This window comes from Mastigoproctus giganteus, chromosome 1 (assembly GCF_048544385.1).
Source record: "Mastigoproctus giganteus isolate SK-2022 chromosome 1, ASM4854438v1, whole genome shotgun sequence".
In the NCBI taxonomy this organism is placed as follows: Eukaryota; Metazoa; Arthropoda; class Arachnida; order Uropygi; family Thelyphonidae; genus Mastigoproctus; species Mastigoproctus giganteus.
The window spans coordinates 222406500-222430380 of NC_143575.1; the positions used below are offsets into that span (position 1 = coordinate 222406500).

General features: G+C 37.7%; 1 protein-coding gene across 2 annotated transcripts in view; it reads right to left on the reverse strand.

The window, feature by feature from the left end:
* Mondo (MLX interacting protein mondo) overlaps window positions 1-23881 on the reverse strand; it is a 289601-nt gene that overhangs the window by 159301 nt on the left and 106419 nt on the right. For both annotated transcript variants that reach the window (XM_090376144.1, XM_090376138.1), the window contains exon 7: window positions 7522-7613. In XM_090376144.1, coding sequence (XP_090232270.1) covers window positions 7522-7613 — 92 coding nt within the window. The remainder of the gene's footprint in view (window positions 1-7521; window positions 7614-23881) is intronic.

A 23881-nucleotide genomic window follows, 5' to 3' on the forward strand; every position in this document is an offset into this window, starting at 1 on the left:
AGCTTTGTTGAAGTGATAGTGAAGGTAGGTCCAGGTACACTACCTTTTTATTTCTTGTGTGCCATTAGGTTTACGAACGCAATATCAAGATGCTATTTTTCTACTATAATTTGCTTTTTTTGCCTTTACAAAGTTCAGTGTCTAAATTATGTCACTTTGTTAGCTATCTTTTCTTTGCTATCCTGGGACATACTACTTTAGTGTTTAATGTCATTCTACCCAATATACAGTGGATTCCGGTTATTTGGGCCACAGGTTAATTGGGGCAACCGTTTATTTGGGGAAAATCTTAAAAAACAGAACTCAATTGAGGAAATAGCCAGGGTTTACTTCGCTTAATTGTGACAACATACCGTTTAATCGGGGCAGAAGACTGCAGTACTGGAGATTACCCTACGATTGTCACCGACTGTACCACGTGGTTTAGTCGGATTTCTGGAGGTCATAACCATAAAACAATAAAAACAATTAGCAGTCACCTGTTTATTGGGCTTTTCGGTTAGTGCAATCTATCATAAATGGATAGTAAATTCAATCTTACTGAATTTGCGATAATACCGACAGCTGGAATTCTGTGGGTTATTATGGTGAAATGTGTTTACACTTCCATGGAATCTACAATCATATAAAAAAATTAATTTTCAGAATCTTCTCTTCATTCCTATTTTTAAAGCTTCATAACTTGTTACTCTGTTCTGACTTGTGCGTATCATGTGACTTACAATTTGTATGTGCTGTGTTCTTTGTTATTGACTGCTTAACTTTCTACTGTTTTAAATTTTAACTCCCACCCACAAATGTCAACTACGAGGGTGGTTCAATAAAGAATCGCCCTGACCTAGCCTATTGATTCTTGGCACAGGTTTTATTCCTTCGCTACATAGCCACCACGCAGATTTACACATTTTTCCCATCGATGGATGAGGCTACGGATACCATTTTTGTAGAAGTGGTGAGGTTGGTCTTTGAACCATGACTGTTGCAGAAATGAGTGTCTCATCGTCAGGGAAGTGGGTCCCCCGAAGAAATGATTTGAGGGAAGGAAACAAGAAGAAGTCTGATGGTGCAAGATCGGGTGAGTAGGTTGGATGGGGCAGTATTTCATATCCACAAGTGGCTGCTTGTGTTGTTGCAATTTCAGAAGTGTAAACTGGGGCATTGTCTTGAAGCATTCTCACACCTTTGTACAGCATGCCATGCCAATATGTTTTAATTTTCTCCCATAATTTTGTGAGTAAGTTGGTATAATACGCACCTGTAATTGTTCTACCTTTCTAATCCCAAAACACTGTCAGCAAGACCTTTCCTGCTGATGCTTGGATCCTTGCCTTCTTGGGGGGTGGGGAACCACGATGTCACATTCCATGGACTGCTTTTTACTTTCAGGGTCGAAATGGTGTATCCAACTTTCATCCTGAGTGATTAGACGAGAGAGAAAGTCTTCCTCATTTTTTTTTGGCACAGGGCTAACAACTCTTGTGATTTCTGTTGTCGATCAGCCTTCTGGAAACCAGTCAATAATCGGGGAATCCATCTTGCACTCAATTTCTGTAAACGGAGTTGGTTGTGAAGGACTGTTTCAACAGAGCTCATCTAATCTTCACTTCCTGGGACAATTCAAGCACAGATATCCGGCAATCTTCCATGATCAATGACCACTTTTCTGATCGTGCTGTCATCAATGGCTGAATGGGGACGACCTGGAATGGGCTCAGATGTTACCGATGTCCAACCACACCTAAACTGTCTATGCCAGTGCTTCACAATGCCATAGGATGGGGCTTTATCCTCATATATAGCAGTCATCTCCTTGTGGATTTCTTTAGGAGATTTTCCCTTCAAGAACAGATACCAGATTACAGCTATGGCTTCAACTTTGTCCATGATGCCACTTCGTCACATGTTCAGCTCTGTAATGGAAAAACAAATTAAGACACGGCTGAAATTTTACACCTTTAGTACAAGATATGTATGATGCTACACACAAAATATCATGACTCTGTGATATGTGGAAGTAGGTAAGGGCGATTCTTTATTGAACCACCTTCGCAGTTAGTATGTTCATATTACAGTACGTATTAATTATTCCGATTATCACGTGTATTCTTCCAATTTTCATGTATCATTTAATGTTTTAATTGGTAAGGTAATAAAGGGTAAATTTGTGCTTAATATAGCTTTACTTTTATAGCCTGTGGATAATATTCCTCCTATTTTCGCTAATTAGAATCGCTGTTTAATAGAATTAAAATTCAATTCACAAACGTGATCACAATGACTGGCACTTACTACGCATCATATAGTGAACAGCACTTTACTATGGCGAGTCCATTGTAACATGATTTGATTGTATGGTGAACCAATTGTAAAGTGCCGTTCCATTGTATTTTTAGCTATTTACGTGAAACTTCAGATAATTGGGGCAGCCGTTTAATCGGGCCAAAATGAACTAGTCCCAATGTGTCCCAAATAACTGGAATCGACTGTACTTAGCAATTTTAACCTCATACGATTTACTGCATTCCAACGCCCGAGGTCACGATTACACACTATATATTGACCTTGACAGAGTCAGTACCCCTCTTCTTTTCCACAGCAGCATGTTGGTGTCTGCCACATGGTCCACATTTCGACTCCAGCATGGTAATACAGTAAGTAACGACTTTGATCCTCTGTCCTGACTCATTATTTCAGCTTTTGCATTTACATTCTACTTCTTGCATTTATTATTTTTTTCTACTTTTCTTTTCAATGTCTCTGTTGGGTCAGCCATGAAATATATGGCAGCATTCCATATATTAACCGCTGCACTTAACCTGGATTCCTAGCTCATATCATAACTTGGTTTCATTGTATCTACCATATTCTACGTATATTTAATGTTAGAAACAGATTCCTTACTTCCTGCTGCATTTCCCTTGATTCTAGTGGTTGATCCTTGAGAACGACACTAAAATCATCGAATTTGCAGCATTAAGTACATTATATGTATTATTATTATTTTTATTTTTTTATTTTACAGGTACCCTTGTTTTATTCCATAATTTCGACTTCCAGTTATATAAGACTATCTACTCTGACTTAATGCATTATCAGTAATTTTATATAAATGGTAATTACTTTGTCCAGTTAGTAGTCTTATAGCCATATCTAGCCTAAGTCTGATACGTAGTTAATAGAAATGGATCAAAGCTATTTATACTAAGTTGCATCAATGCATACATGGCCTCGATAACCACGTGTTGATGAAAAATAAATATATCATATTAATATTTTAGTTTTGCTTTTTGTGTGTGTGTGTGTGTGTGTGTGTGTGTGTGTGTGTGTGTGTGTGTGTGTGTGTGTGTGTGTGTGTGTGTGGAGGGGAGTTAATTATGTACAGGTTTGTTAAAGTATCCCTCTGTAGAGGGCTCTGGAGAGAGTTCTAAGGCTCGTACTGAAGAGAAATTTGGACAACACGTACAATAAAGAATGCGCTTGCCATTTATTGAAAAAAAAAAAAAAAAAAAAAAGTTTCAAAATTTGTCACTGTATGGCGTGTAACTATCTTAGTTACAATTATGCAATAACTTACAATAATTGTAAGTTATTGCCACAGTGCCACTAATCAGCTCTACTGTACTTATAAAAGCATAGCAGTCTCTTCAAAATCATACAGTAGATGTTTGCCTGCACTACAACAGCAATGCCAACAACGTTGCAGGAAAATGCACTATTAGTGAAGTTGTACTACTTTGGAAAGATAATGTATAGGGTAATAACTGAAAGGGAGGGATTTGTTGCCTTTTTTTTTTTTTTTAAAGAACTGGCTGGATACAAGCAAATTTCCACATACACTAAACCCTTGATTTTGCAGACTAGTAGAAGGAAGGGGTCCATTATTGCCAAATTTCTCTTAAATCTAAAGTTATTTTTCCAAAACCATTTGTACCTCACATAATTTAAAATTTAAACAGTTACTCTCTATAAGTATGAATCAGAAATAATGAAATAAAATTAAACAAAAAAGAAAAAAAAAAAAAAAGAAGCTTTTATTTACCATGACTTTACTCATTGATACATAGCTAGTAGGGGAATCAGAGTGCTATACAGTGGTACTCTGATGCTAGTAAAATTTTTTCGCTCATTAAATCCAAAGTCTGTTAAATTGAACGCTTACTGTTTAAGGAAAAATGCCAATGGAATAAGAAAGTATAAAAAGGTGACACAAAATAGGAATTCACTCTGGAGCACTAGTTAAAATAAATAAATTTTTGTTTATACTCAACATGGCCAAGGTCAGAAGACTGCATATTCATTGTGATTGTGTATATATGGAATTAAGAGGGAAACGGGGAACATATTGTGCAAAAAGGCTAGGTAGAACAGGACCACGGTATGTCTGCCAGGGGCAAAGGTTCATGACATCGTACAGCAGATATCATCTTTTAAGGGCACAAAGGGTGATATTTTTTCCTGTAGCAGCATGTTTGGGAGGCAACTAGATTGAGTAATACTCTTGATCTGATTATCAGTAGTGATTCTTCATGCATTAAGAATCTGCAGATAAAGGAACCACTAGGTGGCAGTGATCACAGTGTGCTGAAGTGGGATTTACTCAAAGAGGTAACTACCATCAGGAGTAAAAGGAAGGGTTTTTGCTTTTGTAAAGGCGACTACGGTGGTTTGAAACAGTATTTAAATTCTATATGGTGGGACCAACTGATGATGTTACCAACAGCAAATTCAAAATGGGAAGCATTCAAAGAATTAATCTTGGAAGCTACTAGGCTTTTCATACCAACTAAGAAATATTGTTCAAGATTTAGGCTTAAATGGATATCAGATGAACTAATTAGACATGTGGCAGAGAAGAAAAATGCATGGGATACATATAAATTAACAGGTGACACAGAAGCCTATGATAGATATAAGCTGGTCTGTAACCAAGTCACAAAGGACGTTAGGCAGGCAAAGGCAGATTACGAGAAATTTTTGGCAAAGGATGCAAAGAAAAACAGCAAAGAGTTCTTTACTTATCTAAACTCTAGAAGAAAGGGGATGAATCAGAATGGTCCATGTGATATCGATGGTTCAACTGTTGATGATCCTGCTCAAGTTTGTTATTGTTATTTGGTTTTTAGGAGCATTAGCAACTAAGGCCATATTGTTCCGGGATATGCGGTGGTCATTCCCTGACCTTACCGCACCCTCCGTATTTGGTGGTGACAGGGTTGAACCCTGGTCTAATCAAGAAGCGTGTGCTACGCACTGCTGCTCCTTCCCACCTGGCTACGGAGGTGCCTCCTGCTCAGGTAGCTAACAAACTAAATGGATATTTTGCATTGACATAAACACATGAGGAGTTATTCAGGGAGGGGAATGCCAGAGGTGTATTAAACTCTGGCAGTAAGCTAGATAATCTTGTAATAACTGAGAGTAAAGTGGAGGAGAAACTGTTGAAGATAAACATAAGAATAGCACCTGGGGTGGATGGAATCTATCCAGTTATATTAAAGGAGGCAGCAAAGGAAGGAAGCAAATCCTTAGCCATAATTATGAGAGCTTCCTTGGACTCAGCGGAGATACCCACAGACTGGAGATGTGCAAATATGACCCCAATCTACAAAGGAGGATTAAAGGGAGATCCAGGTTATTACAGAGCTGTCAGTTTAACTTCTGTTCCAGGGAAATTAATGGAAGCACTGGTTAAAGAAGCATTGCAGGATCATCAAGACAAGACTTCAGTTATAGCTAGGACACAGCATGGGTTTCTTAAGGGGAAGCCTTGTCTGACCAATTTAAGTGGATACTATGATGTAGTCACAAAGGAACTGGATGCAAAGAATAATTTTGATATCATATATTTGGATCTTAGAAAGGCTTTTGATACTGTTGCACATGGAAGACTGCTGCACAAATTGGAGCAGTGTGGCATTGGAGACAAATGCTGCTATGGATAAAGGGATGGTTGAGAGAGAGTGGTAATCATTGGACACTGCTCTTCGTGGACTAATGTTATTAGTGGAGCCCTCCAGAGTTCAGTGTTGGGTCCATTGTTGTTTTCTGTATTCATTAATGATATTGATGATGGTATATCAGGCTTAATGTCCAAGTTTGGAGACGATACGAAAGTCAGCAGGGTTGTTAATGACACTAATGACAGTATGCTGCTGCAACAGGATCTAGAAAAGTTGAGCAGATGGACTGAGAGGTGGCAACTGAAGTTTAACATTGACAAATGTAAAGTACTACATATGGGAAGCAGTAACCCCAGAGTAACGTATCAACTGTGTGGTGCTAAACAGACAATGGTAGAGCGTGAAAAGGACCTTGGGGTAATTGTGCAGGCAGATATGAAGTTTTCTAAGCAGTGCAGACAGTCTGCAAGAATAGCTCATGGTGTCTCGTCAATGATATATAGGAATTTTTCTAGCAGGGATAAGGAAGTGATTATTCACTTATATAAGGCAATGGTCACGGCACACCTCGAGTACTGTATACATGTCTGGAGGCCTTATTTTAAGAAGGATGTAGAGCTGTTGGAACGAGTACAGAGAAGGGCAACAAGATTAGTGAATGGAACAAAGGGTTGTTCTTATGAAGAAAGGCTTAAGTTTTGCAAATTACAGTGTCTGGAGACTAGGCACCTGCGATGTGATCTGACTGAGGTGTATAAAGCCTCGAATGGTTTGAGCATACTCAATGCTGATGGGATTCTTCCTCTTGCTCAGAATAATTGCCTGAGAGAACACAAATTCAAATTGAGGAAAGACAGTTGAAGGATAGATGTGTGGAAGTTTGCCTTTAGCCAGCGGGTGGTTGATTGCTGGAACACAAACTTCTATCTGTCATTGTAGAAGTTGATCGCTTAAACAGATTCAAGGGAGAACTAGACAAACATTTGGAGCAAGTGGATGGGTGAAATGAGAAGGGTGTGTGTTTTTTTTTTTTTTTTTTTTTGGCTGATGCTATATAAGCTTGTTTTCTTGCATCATGTGCCTTTGCTAATGTTAATACTAATGCTAAAGAGCAACCAAGATTTTCTGTTGCCACAGTTCATAATGAACTGTTCAATTTTCAGAACAGCACACTGAATTGAACTAGCAACTTCCTTAATTGTGATCACATATGCTTACCACTAGGTAAGCATATGTGATACCCATGACTGACTTGTTTTAAGGACAAGTAGAGAAACGTTAAAATTACTCTTAATATATCAACAGGGCTATTCGTACCAAATCGGTTCTGAAGGTACTAAGTTATTACAATATCTGTTTTAGGTTAAACAATGTCATGATTCATCCCTTTTGATACAATCCTGCTGCTAAAGAATGAATTTTGAATATTGAAGTGCATTGCAAAGTAAATAGCATTATTAGCAAAAAATGTTTTACATATCTGACCCACTAAGAAAAATATTTCCACACAAAAAAACCTTTCAATTACATAACAACAAACAACAAAATTAACCTGTCACTTCTTTTTTAATGTAATTAAAAAATGTCCCATCAGATAACATAAGATACATGTTACTCTTACCTCTGCTACAGATGAAGGAGAAAGAATGTCTTGCATAGGAGTTGGATCCGGTCCTTCTTCAGGAAGAGGGGGAAGACGAGAGGACAGGAAATCTAAAATATTCATATTTATGTAATACAGTGTGAGACAAAAATTATTCTCTCATTTTATACCAGAAGCTGCACATGAAAGGTAGCAGGATTCTAACAACCAATTTAAACATTTTCTATCATATAAGTTGTGCAATAGCTTCATTATACATCTCATATTATAAATCTCTTTGCAACAAGTTGCCCTATCTATTTATTTTCACTTGAATGCCTACATCTAAGTATAGGAGCTGACAACCCAGTTGTAATCTGCTAATAAATAGCAGTATACTTCTCCTTCTGAGGAAGTGATACTAATTCAAGGTGCACAAATAGGACAACTCATTGTGAAGGGATTTGCAAAATGCAGATATTGCACTAATGTTTTTTTCTCAAACTTAATGAAATTTCAGATGACAGAATTAGGTGTTATACTACCATCTCAGATGATAGCATATCAACTAACCTTCCTAGAGTGCTACTGTACTAATAAATCTTAAAACAAAGACAAATATGTCATTAACTAATACAGTAAGATTCTATTAACAATAAATATCAATATAATTCATCATTTGCAAGTAAAGTAATTGAATTACCACATTACATCTAATATAAATGATAACTAAATTACATGGCAAAAAAATTTCACAAAGTTAAGATTTGCATTAAAGGATTTCTGCCATTTCATTTATCATGGGCAAATCATTCACAACCAAAATATGCAGAAAAGTTAAAAAAGCTCCATAGTGAGTATACAGCAAACCCCCGCGAATAGCGGGGGTTACGTTCCTGAGAAATGCCGCGAATACCGAAAACGCGAATACTGAGTTATGGCTCCCATAGTAATAAAGGGGTTCCGTTCCAAAGTATGAAATATATAAGAAAAGCTAGTCTAAAATTTTGTCTATGTATGTATTATATGAACCTTCATAATATGACTATGTACATAGACAGCACATAGTGAAATGCAAGCATATGGCATCGAAATGAAAATAAGAAACAATTTAATATTAAATGTAATATTTATTAGAAATTTCGAACAAATCTTTCAAACCACCGCTTTTGCTAGCTAAAAAACTTATCCCGCCAGTGCCATCACCAGTTTCGCTAAAGTGTTGATAAAGGAGTTTTGCCTTTTCACGAATGATGAGTGAACTTAACGGAATTATATTTTGAGTTCGGTCTACTATCCACAGATTTTAAGCTTGTTCCATTTTTTCTTATTTAACATCACGAGTTACAGAGCAAATTTTTGAAGCAATTAGCGCGTTTTCACGAACACTACGGCGGATTTTTTCTTCTGATTTCTTGATTGATCGTACCGTTGACTCATTGATTTTATAATGTTTTGCCACCGAGGAGACACTTTCACCATTAGAAATTTTATCTAATAACTCAATTTTATTCGCTAATGTTATCACCATCTTTGATCTTTTCACATTTCCCTTGTTATTCGTAGCCATATTTTTGTACGGGTTAGAGAGAACTTGTCCACAATAAAGTCACTTTCTTCCATTAACACACTCGAAAAAGTCTGTTTTACACTGCAAAACGGTAGATTTATCACTTTTGTAAGCATATCAATTAAAAGCAAACGACGAAACCTTCCATGACAAGCGCATAACACATACTAAACAAGGATTAGCGAGAAACATCCACGCTCGCGATTTTGTCACCCCTCTCCCCCCACCCACTGAGCGCTGTTTTGACTGGGAAAGATAAATTTAGCCACGCCCATGTTGTTTTATGGCGGAAAATGTTCACGACGCTTTAAAATTCACATTTTTTTAGGTTTCATTTTATATTCAATCAGTGACCGTGAATACACGAAACCGCAAATACAGATACCACGAATAGCGGGGGTTTACTGTACATGTATATACAAGGTATTTCAATTAATAGGGACACTGGAGGGGGGGGGTCCAATCACTTCTTTTTAGATTTAGACGATTGGCATGCAAACTTATTTTGCTTGCAACGCCCTTTATTAAATATAAAATGGATGCGATCCCTCAATGTAAACCCTGAGGTAGGATGACCAGATTTTTAGAGAAGAAAATTGGCATTTTATAAATTATGTATTAGAAAATTTTATTTGAGTACCGAGAAATGAATAAAAAAAAATTTGTTTCCTTTTAATTTACACATTAAAAGATAATTGTTTAATATTTTATTTGAATACAGCAAAAACAACAAATCATATACTTATTCTTTAACTTTTTTTTTCTTTTTGTCCTCTCCCTTTTCCCATTATATATGAGGTCAGCATTTTTTTTTACTGTTTTGGCATGAAATTTTTACGGCCAGATGCCCTTCCTGATGCCAACCCTTACCCTTTATCCGGGCTGGGGATATGCGGTGGTTATTCCCTAACCTTCCGCATACTCCGTATTTGGTGGTCACGGGCTCGAACCCCGGTATAATCAGAAACCGTTTGCTACGCACTGCTGCTCCTGCCCACCTGGCTATGGAGGTGCCCTCATTAAAGAATAATTCTTATTCTTTAACTAAGATTACAAAACAATAAAAAATTAACAATTACAAAACAAAAGACAAATGAGAAGGATGAGCCTGGATAATTCACATTTGGTGCAATAGTAGTAGTAGTGGCATGTGATGCAAGAAAGCAAGTGTATGAGCTTATGCAGCATCAGCCAAAAAAAAAAAAAACACACCATTCCTTCCAAATACCTGTCCAGTTCCTCAAATTTATTCAACCTATCAACTTCCACGACAGATGGAAGTTTGTTCAAGCAATTAACCACCCGCTGGCTAATGGCAAATTTACGCACATCTATTCTACATCTGTCTTTTCTTAATTTGAATTTATGGCCGCTCAGGTTCGTAATCTGAACAAGTGGAAGGATTCCACCAGAATTCAGTGTGCTCAACCCATTCAAGGCCTTATACACCTCAATCAGATCACCCGGCAGGTGCCTAGTCTCCAGCCACTGCAATTTGCGGAACTTGAGCCTCTCTTGGTAAGAGGATCCCTTCATTCCCCTCACCAATCTTGTTGCCCTTCTCTGTACATGCTCAAGCAAATCTACACCCTTCCTAAAAGGAGGCCTCCAGACCTGTATGCAGTACTCAAGGCGTGGCCTGACTATTGCCTTATACAGAGGGACAATCACCTCCTTTTCCCTGCTAGCAAAATTCCTATATATCATTGACAAAACCCCCTGACCTGCCCTGGCAGCCTGTCTGCATTGCTCAGAAAACTTCATATCTGACTGCACAATTACTCCCAGGTCTTTTTCATTTTCTACCATCTTAAGTGTAGTACCACACAGTCGGTACGTTTCTCTGGGGTTACTTCTACCCATATGCAGTACTTTGCATTTGTCAAGGTTAAACATCTGCCCATCTGCAGGTTAAACATTAGCCCATCTGCCCAAATTATCTAGTTCCTGTTGCAGTAGCACAATGCCATTACTTTTATTAACAACCCTGCCAACCTTTGTATCATCTGCAAAATTCGACACTAAGCCTGATATACCTTCATCAATATCATTGATAAATATACAAAACAACAGTGGACACAACACCAAACCCTGTGAGATTCCACTAATAACATTAGTCCACAAAGACCAGCACCCATTGATTACCACCCTATGTCTTCTCCCACTTAACCATCCTTTTATCCATTGCAGCAACTTACCCTTAATACCATTCTGCTCCAATTTGTACAATAGTCTTCCATGCGCAACAGTGTCAAAAGCTTTCCTGAAATCCAAATATATGATATCAAAATTATTTTTTGCATCCAGTTCCTTTGTAACCACATCATAATAACCAATCAAATTTGTCAGACAAGACTTTCCCTTAACAAATCCATGCTGTGTCTGAATTATTGCTGCAGTCTTGTCTAGATGATCCTGCAATGCAACTTTAACCAGTGACTCCATTATTTTACCCGGAACAGAAGTTAAGCTAACTGGTCTGTAATTACTCATGTCACCCTTCGATCCCCCTTGGTGAATTGGGGATACATTTGCACATCTCCAGTCCGTGGGAACCTCCCCTGAGTCCAAGGATGTTCTCATAATTATGGCTAAGGGTTTGCTTAGTTGCTTTGCCGCCTCCTTTAATATAACTGGATAGATCCCATCCACTCCAGGTGCTTTTCTTATGTTTAACTTAAACAATTTCTCCTCCACTTTGCTCTCAGTTATTACGAAATCATTAAGTACCCTGCTACAATTTGATAATCTTCTGCCATTTTCAAACCTGAATAACTCCTCATGTGTGAATGTAGATGCAAAATACTCATTCAGTTTGTTTGCTATCTGAGAAGGATCATCAACAGTCGAACCATCGATGTCAAGTGGACAAATCAGATTCATCCCCTTCCTTTTAGAGTTTATATAAGTAAAGAAATCCTTGCTGTTTTACTTACCATCCTTTGCCAAAGATTTCTCGTAATCTGCCTTCGCCTGCCTAACCTCCTTTGTGACCTGATTACAGACTAGCTTATATCTGACGTAGGCTTCTGAATCGCTTGATAATTTATATGCATCCCATGCATTTTTCTTCTCTGCTACGAGTCTCATTAGTTCATTTGATAACCATTTAGGCCTAAACCTTGAACAATATTTCTTAATAAGTATGAAACTTTTAATAGCATCCACGATTAATTCCTTGAATGCTTCCCACTTAAAAGTTACTGTTGGTAACATCGTCAGTTGATCCCACAGTACAAAATTTAAAAACTGTCTGAGACCACCGTACTCACCTTTATGAAAGCAAAAACCCTTTCCTTTACCCCTGATGGTAATTATATCTTTAAGTAAATCCCACATCAGTACACTGTGATCACTGCCACCTAGTGGTTCCTTTATCTGCAAATTCTTAATACACAAATGATCACTGTTGATAACGAGATCAAGAGTATTACTCTCTCTGGTTGCCTCTCAAACATGCTGCTGCAGAAAACAATTATCCAATAAATCCACAAAAGTTTGACTAGTGTGTGAGTGACCAACCCACAAGTTCCAGTCAAAATCTGGGAAGTTAAAATTCCCCATTATAAGACATTCTGATTTACTAGCTCACTATTTCTCTGTACAACTGTTCAATGTACTCATTCGAGTCATTAGGCCTATAACACACTCCTACTCTTATTTTTGCTTTCGCAGTGCTTATGTCACACCAAACTGACTCAACAGTGCACTGTTCATCTATATCAACTGGGTGCACTTCTTTTGATTTTATGTTTTTCTTAATTAACAGCATAACACCTCCTCCCATCCTATCCTGTCTATCCTTTCTGTACAAATTGTACTCCCCAAATTCCAGTTCTGCATTCCTTATATCTGTGTGACACCATGTCTCTGCTATCCCAACAATATCCGCCTTTGATATCTTGGACAACACTTCAAATTCATCAAATTTATTTACTGTGACAGCCAAATCCTCTGCTTGCACCTTCACGATGGTGGGACTGTTAGTAATCCTAGGTATAACCTCCATGCACAAGTAGATGGTGGGTGACTACCAGGTGTGAACCAACGTAAGCAGGGGTCGAGGTGTGGCGCCCACACCACATGGAGGAACGCCGCCCCTCTATGTTACCAGGCAGTACTAGGTGGTAGATGAATCTCATCAACCGGTGAAATACCACCACTTTGCTTATTGGAGGCTTGAAGTGGTGGAACCCATGTTTAGTCTCTTGAGCTAAGTTCCGGTCAACCCTTCCCCATCTCTTCCATCATGCAGTATGATTGAGGTTATGATGAACGTTGTGGTGAGATCTAATATTCCTTACATTTCGAGGGTACAGCTCTAACACAGTGTTCGCAGGCCGGCCGCTAGTTAGTACACCGGTGCGAACCTATTGGTAACTCTAGGAGGCTTCCGGATCAGCTAGTGTATAATCTTGCTACCTCTACTCTGCCAGATAGTGACTGGAGGGAGTCCAAGTAGTGTGTATGCGGGGAGCATTGTCGAGGCCACGTTATGTCAAGGATCTGGGTATATTCTTACCACGTGTATGCCATATCCACAAATTTCATTACTTCATACAGCATGTCCCACCCACTTTTTCTTACCATTGAATACACCATGAATTGTCAAACTAATAGAGCAAGCTTATCTGCGAAAAGATCTAAACCTCCCAAGGACTTCCTAATTCATTTCACAAATATACGTGGCCTCAATTCTAATCTCAACGATGTCCATTTCCACTTGCAGTCTGCCAAACCCCATGTACTTTTTCTGACAGAATCTCAGTTATCGGTTGATTCAACTACTGCTCATCTCAGATGCCCAAATTATTCACTGTGTGATTCCTTTCGCCTCAAAGGTGGTACTTGTGCATATGTCCATTCTAATATTCCCTGTCAGTGACTTGGCAATTTGGAATCTCCTCTCTTTGATCTTCTCTGGCTTAAAATCTCTCTACCTCATTGTGTCAAATTCATCTGTTGTCTCTACCGTTCTCCCAACTCCACTAATCACTTGGAGCTCTTTGACTTCCTCTCTTTGCAACTTGACTTTCTCCAGTCCAACTTTCCTAACAGTGAGGAAATTTTCCTTGGTGATTTTAATGTTCACAACTCCAGCTGGCTTCCGTTTTCTAGTCACACCGACCCAGCAGGTCGAGATGCTGAGGCTTTTGCAATTACTAATGACCTAGCACAAATTGTTCATTTACCTACAAGAATACCGGACAATCCTAATCATACAGCCAATACACTTGATCTTTTTCTCACAAACAACCCTTCTAAGTACACGGTCGAAGTGAGAGGTCCTTTAAGCACTTCAGATCACAACTTTGTGATTGTCTCTTCTCCAATGGAACCTTTATCTCATGGCTATTCCCAACGTCGTGTTGTTTGGCATTACAAGAATGCAAAATGGGATGACCTGCGAGACTTCTTTTCTTCTTTTCCTTGGTCGGATTACTGTTTCAAAACTTCTGATGTCAACGTTTGCTCAGATCGTATCAGTGAAATTATTCTTGCAGGAATGGAATCCTTTATCCCACACTCCACTTTAAAATCTCGTCCTTTATCTAAACCTTGGTTTTCCAATAAATGTGCTAAAGCTGTTCAAGAGAAGAATGTTGCATATCGTAATTGGCTTGTTTCTAATTCTTCAGTTTCATTTTCTGCCTACACCAAAGCTCGCAACAATTGTAAAGCAGTTATTAATCAGTCCAAACTAGAGTCTGAACAGGCTAAGAGTAGAAAACTTGCTTCTTGCCCTAATGGTAGCCGAGCATTCTGGTCTCTTGTCAAAGCTATTGGTCGCAACTTTTGCCCATCTCTGCTCCCACCTCTGTCCAAACCAGATGGTTCTGTTGTCACTTCAGCCAAGGATAAAGCTGACCTGCTAGCATCCCATTTTTCTTCCAGCTCATGTATTAATGATCTTGGTTAAACACCTCCCACCATTCCCAACACGGTCCATTCAATGCCTCCTGTGGTCTTCCGTCAAAAGGATATCCGAAGGATTTTGATGAATCTTGATGCTAAGAAAGCTCCAGGTCCTGGTGGTATTTCTCCACTTGTTCTCAAAACCTGTGCTCCTGAACTTACTCCTATTCTTTGCCGCCTTTTTTCACTTTCTTATTCCAAAGGCGTTTTTCCTTCTGCTTGGAAATTTGCTCATATCCAGCCAGTTCCTAAAAAGGGTGACAAATCCCTCCCATCCAATTATTGTCCCATTGCAATTACTTCTACTCTTTCTAAAGTAATGGAGAAATCAATTAACCGCCAACTCTTAAACTACCTAGAAACCTTCTGATCAACAATCGCCAGTATGGATTCCGTCAGTGTCAATCCACTGGTGATATTCTGGCTTATGTTACCCATTTATGGACTAATTCAATGGAAAGGTTCGGTGAAACACAAGTAGTTGCACTTGACATCTCAAAGGCTTTTGATCGTGTTTGGCAAAGAGGTCTTCTAAACAAGCTTCCATCTTATGGTTTGCCAACTGTTTTTAGTAATTGGTTATCCAGTTTTCTCTCTGATCGCTCACTGAGGGTGATGGTAAATGGCTCTCTGTCTTCTAACTTCTCCACTAATGCCGGTGTCCCCCAAGGTTCAGTTCTTTCTCCCACTCTTTTCCTCTTGTATATTAATGACCTTCTTACATTGACTGGAAATCCTATTCCATAGTTTTGCTGATGATAGCACATTGCATTCAACTTTCCATTTTGAGAAACCTTGTCCTGCTCAATCAGCTTCAACTTCTCGAAAATCTGCTACAAATTCCTTAAATGCCAATCTTCAGGTAATTCTCCAGTGGGGCAAAGACAACTTAATTGATTTCAACCCTTCTAAAACTCAGTCTTGTCTTATATCTCTCAAAAAGGATTCTTCTGCTCCTATGCTTATCTTTAGTGACACTCCGATTTCTAGGCAACACGATATATCTCTTTTGGGGATTACCCTGACTTGTAATCTCTCTTGGCACAAGCACATTACAAATATTGCTTCCTCTGCATCTAAAAAACTTGGTTTTCTCTTTCGCTCTCGGCGTTACTTTTCTTCCAAACAGCTGCTCACTCTGTATAAATCACAAATCCGCCCTGCCATGGAATATTCTTCCCACATCTGGGGTGGTGCCCCCAAAACCTCTCTCAGGCTTCTTGATTCCATTCAGAAGAGGGCAGTTAGGTTAATTAATGATTCATCTCTAACAAGAGTCTCTCCACTCACTTTCTCATAGATGTACTGTTTCTGCTGTATGCCTCTTCTACAGATACTTCCACGGGCACTGTTCTTCTGAATTGGCTTCTATAATTCCCGCTCTCTGTTTCAAAACAGTCCGAACACGTGCAGCCACCAATCAACATCCATTTACTGTCCAACTTCAAACCCACAGAACCAACTTTTCAACTTCCTCATTTATTCATTCAACTGCCGTTTTCTGGAACAACCTTCCTTCATACGTATTTCCTGAAAATTACAATCTACAGAAGTTCAAGTCCAATGTCAACAAATATCTTCTTTCGTCTTCTCAACCTCCAACCCAAGCACGGTACTAAGTACTATAGGTTCTAATACCTCTCGTGTTTGGGGTTCACATAAAAAAAAAAAAAAAAAAAACTATACTTCTAGCATTGGTATACATGCACCTATTCCTAGTTACCCTAACACATCCCATATACCCACCTATTTCACGATGACTGCCATCTGTCCCTGAAACCCCCAACACCCCTTGCTCCAGGTCGCTACTTATTCTAATAGAAGTTGTGCAAGTTATTTGTTATTTTGGTTTTCAGGAGCATTAGCAACTAAGGCCATATTGCTCCGGGAATATGCGGTGGTCATTCACTGACCTTTCCGCATCCTCCGTATTTGGTGGTGACGGGCTCGAACCCCGGTCTAATCAAGAAGCGTGTGCTACGCACTGCTGCTCCTTCCCACCTGGAGTTGTGCAAGAATCACCTTTACCTCTGCCTGCGGCTACTGTTAAACTATTAGTCCTTGTATCCCCCCCAAGCTAGCAGCTTTCCGACCCACCTAACACTGCCTCGATAGCATCAGCAAATATTCTTGCACCTTTTCTATTTAAGTGTATCCCATCCCTGTAGAAGCAGTCTCTCCTGTTAACAAGTACAGACCAGGCTGAAAAAAATTCTATCCCTTGAGCCTTGCACAGTCTTTCCAGGGCCGAATTGATCGACAAGGCTCTCATCATATACTCCCTCCTATCGTGTCTGGGCAGAATTGCAGACACTTTCAAATTCAACCCTAATTCATGGCTTTTGTTCAACAGTGACCTGTACTTGTTAAGTAATTCTGCTGGTCTCCTACTCTTAATATCATTAGTGCCAACATGTACAACTATATCACCTTTTGTGCCCTTAAAAGATGATATCCGCTCTACGTCATCAACCTTTGCCCCTGGCAGACATACCAGAAACAACTACTAGTTCCTGTGGGACCAGTGCATTCTGCCTTGGGGGTTGCCGCTGTGTTGCGAGATGACCAAGTGCAACCTAACACTGCCTAATATTTGAAATTGCCACTCCCATGTCATCGTCTGAAATGCTGTTTTGTTTTTATAGCTGTTAATTTTGAGAAACCAACCTCACATAAATATATAGACCCGAAAGATAGCAATGTTTGCATCGCCATTTTGATAATTCTGGATATTCGTCTCGAAGAGAAAGCCAAAATTTTTCATAAGTTGTAGTCTTGAAACGAGCATGTAATGCTTCGTCAGAAGGCAGGTCGATAAGATCTCCCTTTTTCTGAATGGCAATTTCAGGGCATGAAGAAATTTCAAAAGCAAATGGATCACAAATCCAATACAACTTTTTTTTCTGGAGATACATTAAATCATTTGTGAAAATTCTTAATTAGCATTGTTAGGTGGGTGGTAATGATATCCGTAAATTGTAAAATATCAATATTATTGCTATGCACAAAATCAGAAAAACATAGGAACATTTCAGTATTATTACACTCAAATTCAGTTTTCCAAAGATTAAGTTTCTTTTTGAAAGCTTCTATTTTATCACTAGGCTCTTCTCCCCTAGCTTATATGTGATTCCAGGATTTATTTTTCCGAAATAAATAACCGTACATGCAACCAATCTGTCTTTTTGAAACACCGTGGCCTGTTAAGGGTGGATTGTTAACCACCCTTCTCATCTCCAAATCATCAGCAAACTTTGGCAGCTTCTCCTGAATATGTGCTTCAATATCACTTATGAAAATTAGAAATGGAAGGGGATCCCATTTGTTACACTGGTGCACTTTGCACACAGACCATTAATTACAACTATCTCCTATCTTTTAATCTATACAGGGTGATTCACTACCAGTGCGAGAAACTTGCAGGAGGTGTAGGGGGCACAAAGACGAATCGGAATCACATAGCATTGCAGGGTCCGAAATGCCTTCGTCATGCGGTAGAGGACGTTGAACGGGAGGTTGCGTGAACAGCGATCATGCTGGAAGTCAGCATTTGCAAACCGTTTCTGTTGAAGAAACCAAGTAGCAAAAATCCTCCGGAGTGGATAATCTGCAGGCTCCAATGATTGGACGCGTTGCAGATGGTATGAACTCATTTGGTTTGTTGACAGTATCCTCCATACAGTGGATTGGGAAATACCCAATCGTTGGCCTATCGCTCGAGTACTCTTACTCGGATTGCCTTCTGCAAGACGTATGACATTCTCCTCATTGTCTGGCGTCCTCGTCGTTCGCTCTCGATTCATGGTACCTCTCGTGAAACAACCAGTCTCGTGTAACCTTCTGTGCACACGTGCGAATATCGTATGATGAGGAGCACGCTTGTGCGGGAAACGTTCCTGGTACAAGCGCAGAGCGGCGCGCCCGTTACAGTCCGCAGCTCCATACGCGAGGTGCATGTCGGCCAGTTCAACGTTTGAATACTCATTCATCCTACCGCCTCGGGAACCGGTTCGCAAATGCTGACTTCCAGCGGGATCGCTGTTCACACGACCTCCCGTTCAACGTCCTCTACTACATGATGAAGGCATTTCGGACCGTGCAATGCTATGTGATTCCGATTCGTCTTTGTGCCCCCTACAAGTTTGTCACACTGGTAGTGAATCACCCTGTATATATATATATATCATGTGGTTCCTCGAACCTTTCTAACAAAAACTCTGGAATCATTATATCACTTATTTAATAGCAATCTGACCCCTTAACCAGTGGTGGGATTCAGCCGGTTCGTACCGGTTGGGTAGAACCGATACCTAATTTTTTGTTGAGTTCGGCGAACCAGTTGTTAAAATTGCACTTGTGATCAGGGTTCTCTCTAAGATGGGCGCCTGGGCAGCCACCCAATGTAGAAATCACAAATTTACATTCCTTACTCTTTTTTAACGTTCATCCACGCAACAGCGTATTCCAATTGCCCGTAGTAATGTTCATTCCGTCCATAGGTGAAAAAAAATTAGACGGAACTATGCTTGTAATATTTATTTATTCATTTCATAAAACTCATCATACCTTTGATGAAATACATTTTTATTCCCTCGTGTTTGTAACTTAAGTAAACGAATATATAACGTAGGGAGAAAAAGTGCCAAACAACCAGGGGGGATGACACACTGTCATTTGTGTCAGCTTTGTGTTACGCCCTAAATTCACACGAGATATTATGAGTGCGTTGGTGTTTCCCGATCAATAAAAACAATAGGAAGCTAGGACACAACGAACCAAGAGAAATATAGACAATAAGAAACCAAAATCAGAATTGGCCTTGGATGGTACAAAACAGTCACAAGCACAATCACTCCAACTTTAAGAAAGCAGCACGTCAATTATTGAAATAAAAAAACAATAACACCTCCAAAATTGAAAATAATCTTCCTGAATGCTGGACAGTGCAACAATATAACAATTTTAAAGAAAAATATGACGGACTGGTAATTTTTAACAAAAAGTTAGGCTGCGACTATTGTGCAAAATATGACTTTATAAAAGAGAAAAGTGTTCATGTGTCAAAAGAATGGAAAAGAATGGCATCAGGGAAAAATAAAGAGGTACACCAGGCTTCTCTAAGGAAAATATATGAAAGAACATTTTTCATCAAAAGCTCATAACATTTGTAAAGCGAACTTAAAACAATGTGAGCAGGAGTCAATAACAAAAGTAATAGATACGATGAGTGACAAATATTTAAGTGCTACTTGTAGAGTGTTTAATACAGTTTACAGGCTGGCAAAAAGATGTAAACCGTTTTCAGACATAGATGAGATAGAAGTGCAAATTAAAAATGGATTAGATATGGGAATAGGAACACATTCTCATAAAACTGCTGTGAAAGTAGTTGATTTCATTGCAAAGGAAATTAAAAAAGAAATATTTAATAAAATTATTGAAAATAATCTGAACATATGTTTGATTATTGACGAAGCTTCAACGATATCCTGCAAACTAGTTATTATACTTTTTCTTAAAAGTTGAGGATTCAATTACATCACCAACAATTTTCGTTGAACTAGTTGAATTGGAAAAACAAGATGCAGAGACAATATGTTCTTCAGTTATGGAAAGTTTAAATGATGTTGGGCTTACTAAGAACTACTTAGAAAAAAATTTAATAGGATTTTGCTCCGATGGTGCCAGCGTTATGCTTGAGAGAAAATCTGGAGTGAGCACTAGGATTGCAAAAGAGTTTCCAAACATAATAATATGGCACTGTTTAAATCATTGCCTCCATCTTGTTTTAGATGATTCGATAAAGGAAATAAAGCAAGTAAATCATTTTAAAATATTTATTGATAAGATATATACTATTTTTCATCAATCCAATAAGAAACAAATTGAACTTTCCAAAATATCTGAACAACTTGGAATTTAAATTATAAAGATTAGTAGTTTTGGGACCAAGATGGGCTGACTGTAGTTTAAGGTCAACCATAGCTGTGGCGTGCTTATCCAGCGCTACATCACTATTTTTATTCAAATAAAAAAGTACTTAGGAATGGCTGCCCGTCTTGAAAATATATATTTTATAACTGATTTGGCATTGATGATTGATATTTTAAACAAAATTTCTCTTCTTTCAAATGCACTGCAAGCAAGAAACATAGGCATACTAAAGGCTGAAAAACTCGTGATAAGATCCATTAAAGCATTTCAAATGCTCGGAAAGGAAAAGGGTCCATTCGAAAAAAAAAGCTGATGAATTAATTACTTCAGAAACCTTCAAAAATATAAAATTTGTATAAAATCATCGATTTGTCAGGCTTCCTCGGGAAAGACTTTTAGAAAACATCGTAACGAATTTTAAAAAAAGGCTAATGGATTGTGAACATTTAAAAGCAAGTTGTAGCCAATTTCAAGGATAGGAATAAATTACAATTTCTCAATTTTTTGGAGCCAGATTACTGGAATATTGAAGAAGTACTGGTTCCATGGAAAGCAGCTGAAGAACAATTGCTCGTATTTATTGACATTTTTGATTACCAAATTGATTTTAATGATTATCGAGATTTCATGGAAAACGTTTTAAAAAATTCCCAGAATTATGCAATTCCTGAAAGTGTTCAAAGAGGTAAAAATATTGTCAGAACATTTACTGTAAGTTAAGCAGAAGCGGAAAGGGGGTTTTCAAAGATGAACATAATATGTTCAGAGAAGAGAAGTCGCCTAACTGTTTCTAATAAATCAAACACAATGACTATTAGTCTAATCGGCCTACCTCTAAAGGAATGGGATCTTACTCCTACAGTGAAAAGATGGTTAAGGATAAATCACTCAGCCGATGATGCTCGGATAAAAGCAAAATTGCAAGTGAGGATGCCAATCAAGAAGCAATAACAGTTTCATTGTTTTTTGTCAGGTATTATTTAATATTTTTCCATTAATATTTTAAAACTCTTTCTTATAACATAATCTAGTTTTGTGGACCTTTTTTATTGTTCTTCTTTAAGTATTAACTGCATGAAATAATAAATTACCTTTCGATATATAGTTTTTTTATACCTACAACAGTCATTAGGGCAGCGAACCGGTTGTTAAATTATTTGAATCCCACCACTGCCCTTAACACTTCTCAGCAATTTGGGCTTGCTTTTGACAGTAAATATCATTGAGAAGTATCTATTAACTCACCTGTCATTTATGCTAGGCTTTCTATGGCCCATCCACTATGGACCTATTTATTTATATATATAAAAAGATACTTGATTTATTTATATATTTAATCAATAACAAAAAATGAACTCAATGAACACTTTGCAACGCAACCACTTTTCTAGATGTACAATGTTTGAACTGAGAATTTTTCTTTTATATGACTGCCATGTTGCTCATTCATCTCTCCAACCAGCAACATTATCACAAACAATTTCTAGCATTCCAGTTTGTTGTACAGTAAAATCCCATTAAAATGAACTTCTTGGGATTGCATAAATCATTTCATTGTACTTAAATTTTGTTCTAATGAACATCTCTGAAATTTTTTTCAAAGAATCATTACTTCTATAAATAAATTCTGCTGTCACTTTTAGACTTTAAAATTAACAATAAAATAAAATAATGAAATACATATGCTACAAAAGTAAAGTCACATAATATATTCTGTATTTTTATGTTTGTGCTATACTGTACTATCTATTCTTAATTTTCTTACTGACTATATATCCTGCTTGCATACATTGTAATTTAGGTTAATCTTGCAATGTACGTAGTGAGCAATAAGAAAAAATATTTTGTTCAGAGTGTCATTTTGAAGGTATTTCATTTATAACAAATATCACAGAATCAGAAATATGATACAGTAGATATCACTTGTTATTTTTTGTACATTAATAGATCAATTTTGATGTTAAGGTTTAACTTTTTTTTTTATTCCACATTAATACGAAACTTTAGCGAAATTGAAACTGTGGCTATCTCTGGGGCGAAAAACAAAGACATGGAAAACAACCTATAAAAGATATACTAACAAATTATTTTGGTGCATATTTCAAAAACTTCCATTTCTTTTATAAGCAGATGCCTCAGAGCTGTATTTACATTATGGACTATACGGCAACATTCACAATTTTCCAATAAAAATTTTTTTTCATTGTAAACTAGTTACATTCTAGGCATAGATGGACTTCGAAAATAATTCATTATACTGAATTTTTTTCAGAACAATTTTATTCCACTAATAATAAGAGAAGGTGACTGGGACCTACAAATATTTCATAATAGTGAAATTTTCAGTAAAATGTAGGCTTTGTAATGGGATTTTATTGGATTTCTATTTGTCTGATTTTAATGAAATTTGCATTACTCAACAAACATTCCTGAGAGTTGAAAGTAAAATTTAATGAGTCCATTCACAGAGAGTTGAGTTGCTACATGTAAATGGAAAAATGTGCTGAAGCTAAAAAAGCTTTATTTGTTTGCAAACATGTCTAAAAATCAACTACAAAACCATTAAAATATATAAGAAATAGTGTACTATTAAAAAAAAAATTTTTTTTTATAATTTTTTAAATTATAAAATGATGTCTATTGATATGAGTGTATAATAATATAATATATAAAAGATTGTATTAAAGAGTAAAAACAGAAAACATCAGAGAGTTAAATAAACTGGATATGGCAAATGCACCGAAGCGCGCAAAGCAGCAGCAACGGATGCAAATGTAAATATATGTATATTTTAATTAATATGATAAATAAAAGTAAAGATGGCAAGTTCGAAACTCCGGAAAGCTTAAAAAATTACATGAAAACGTTAAAAGAAAGTTACGATAGCCTACATCAGATAAAGGCGGGAAAAATTTACTAAATACAGAATTCCGAAACGGGGAATAAAATATGAAATATTAATAAATAATGAAATCTGAT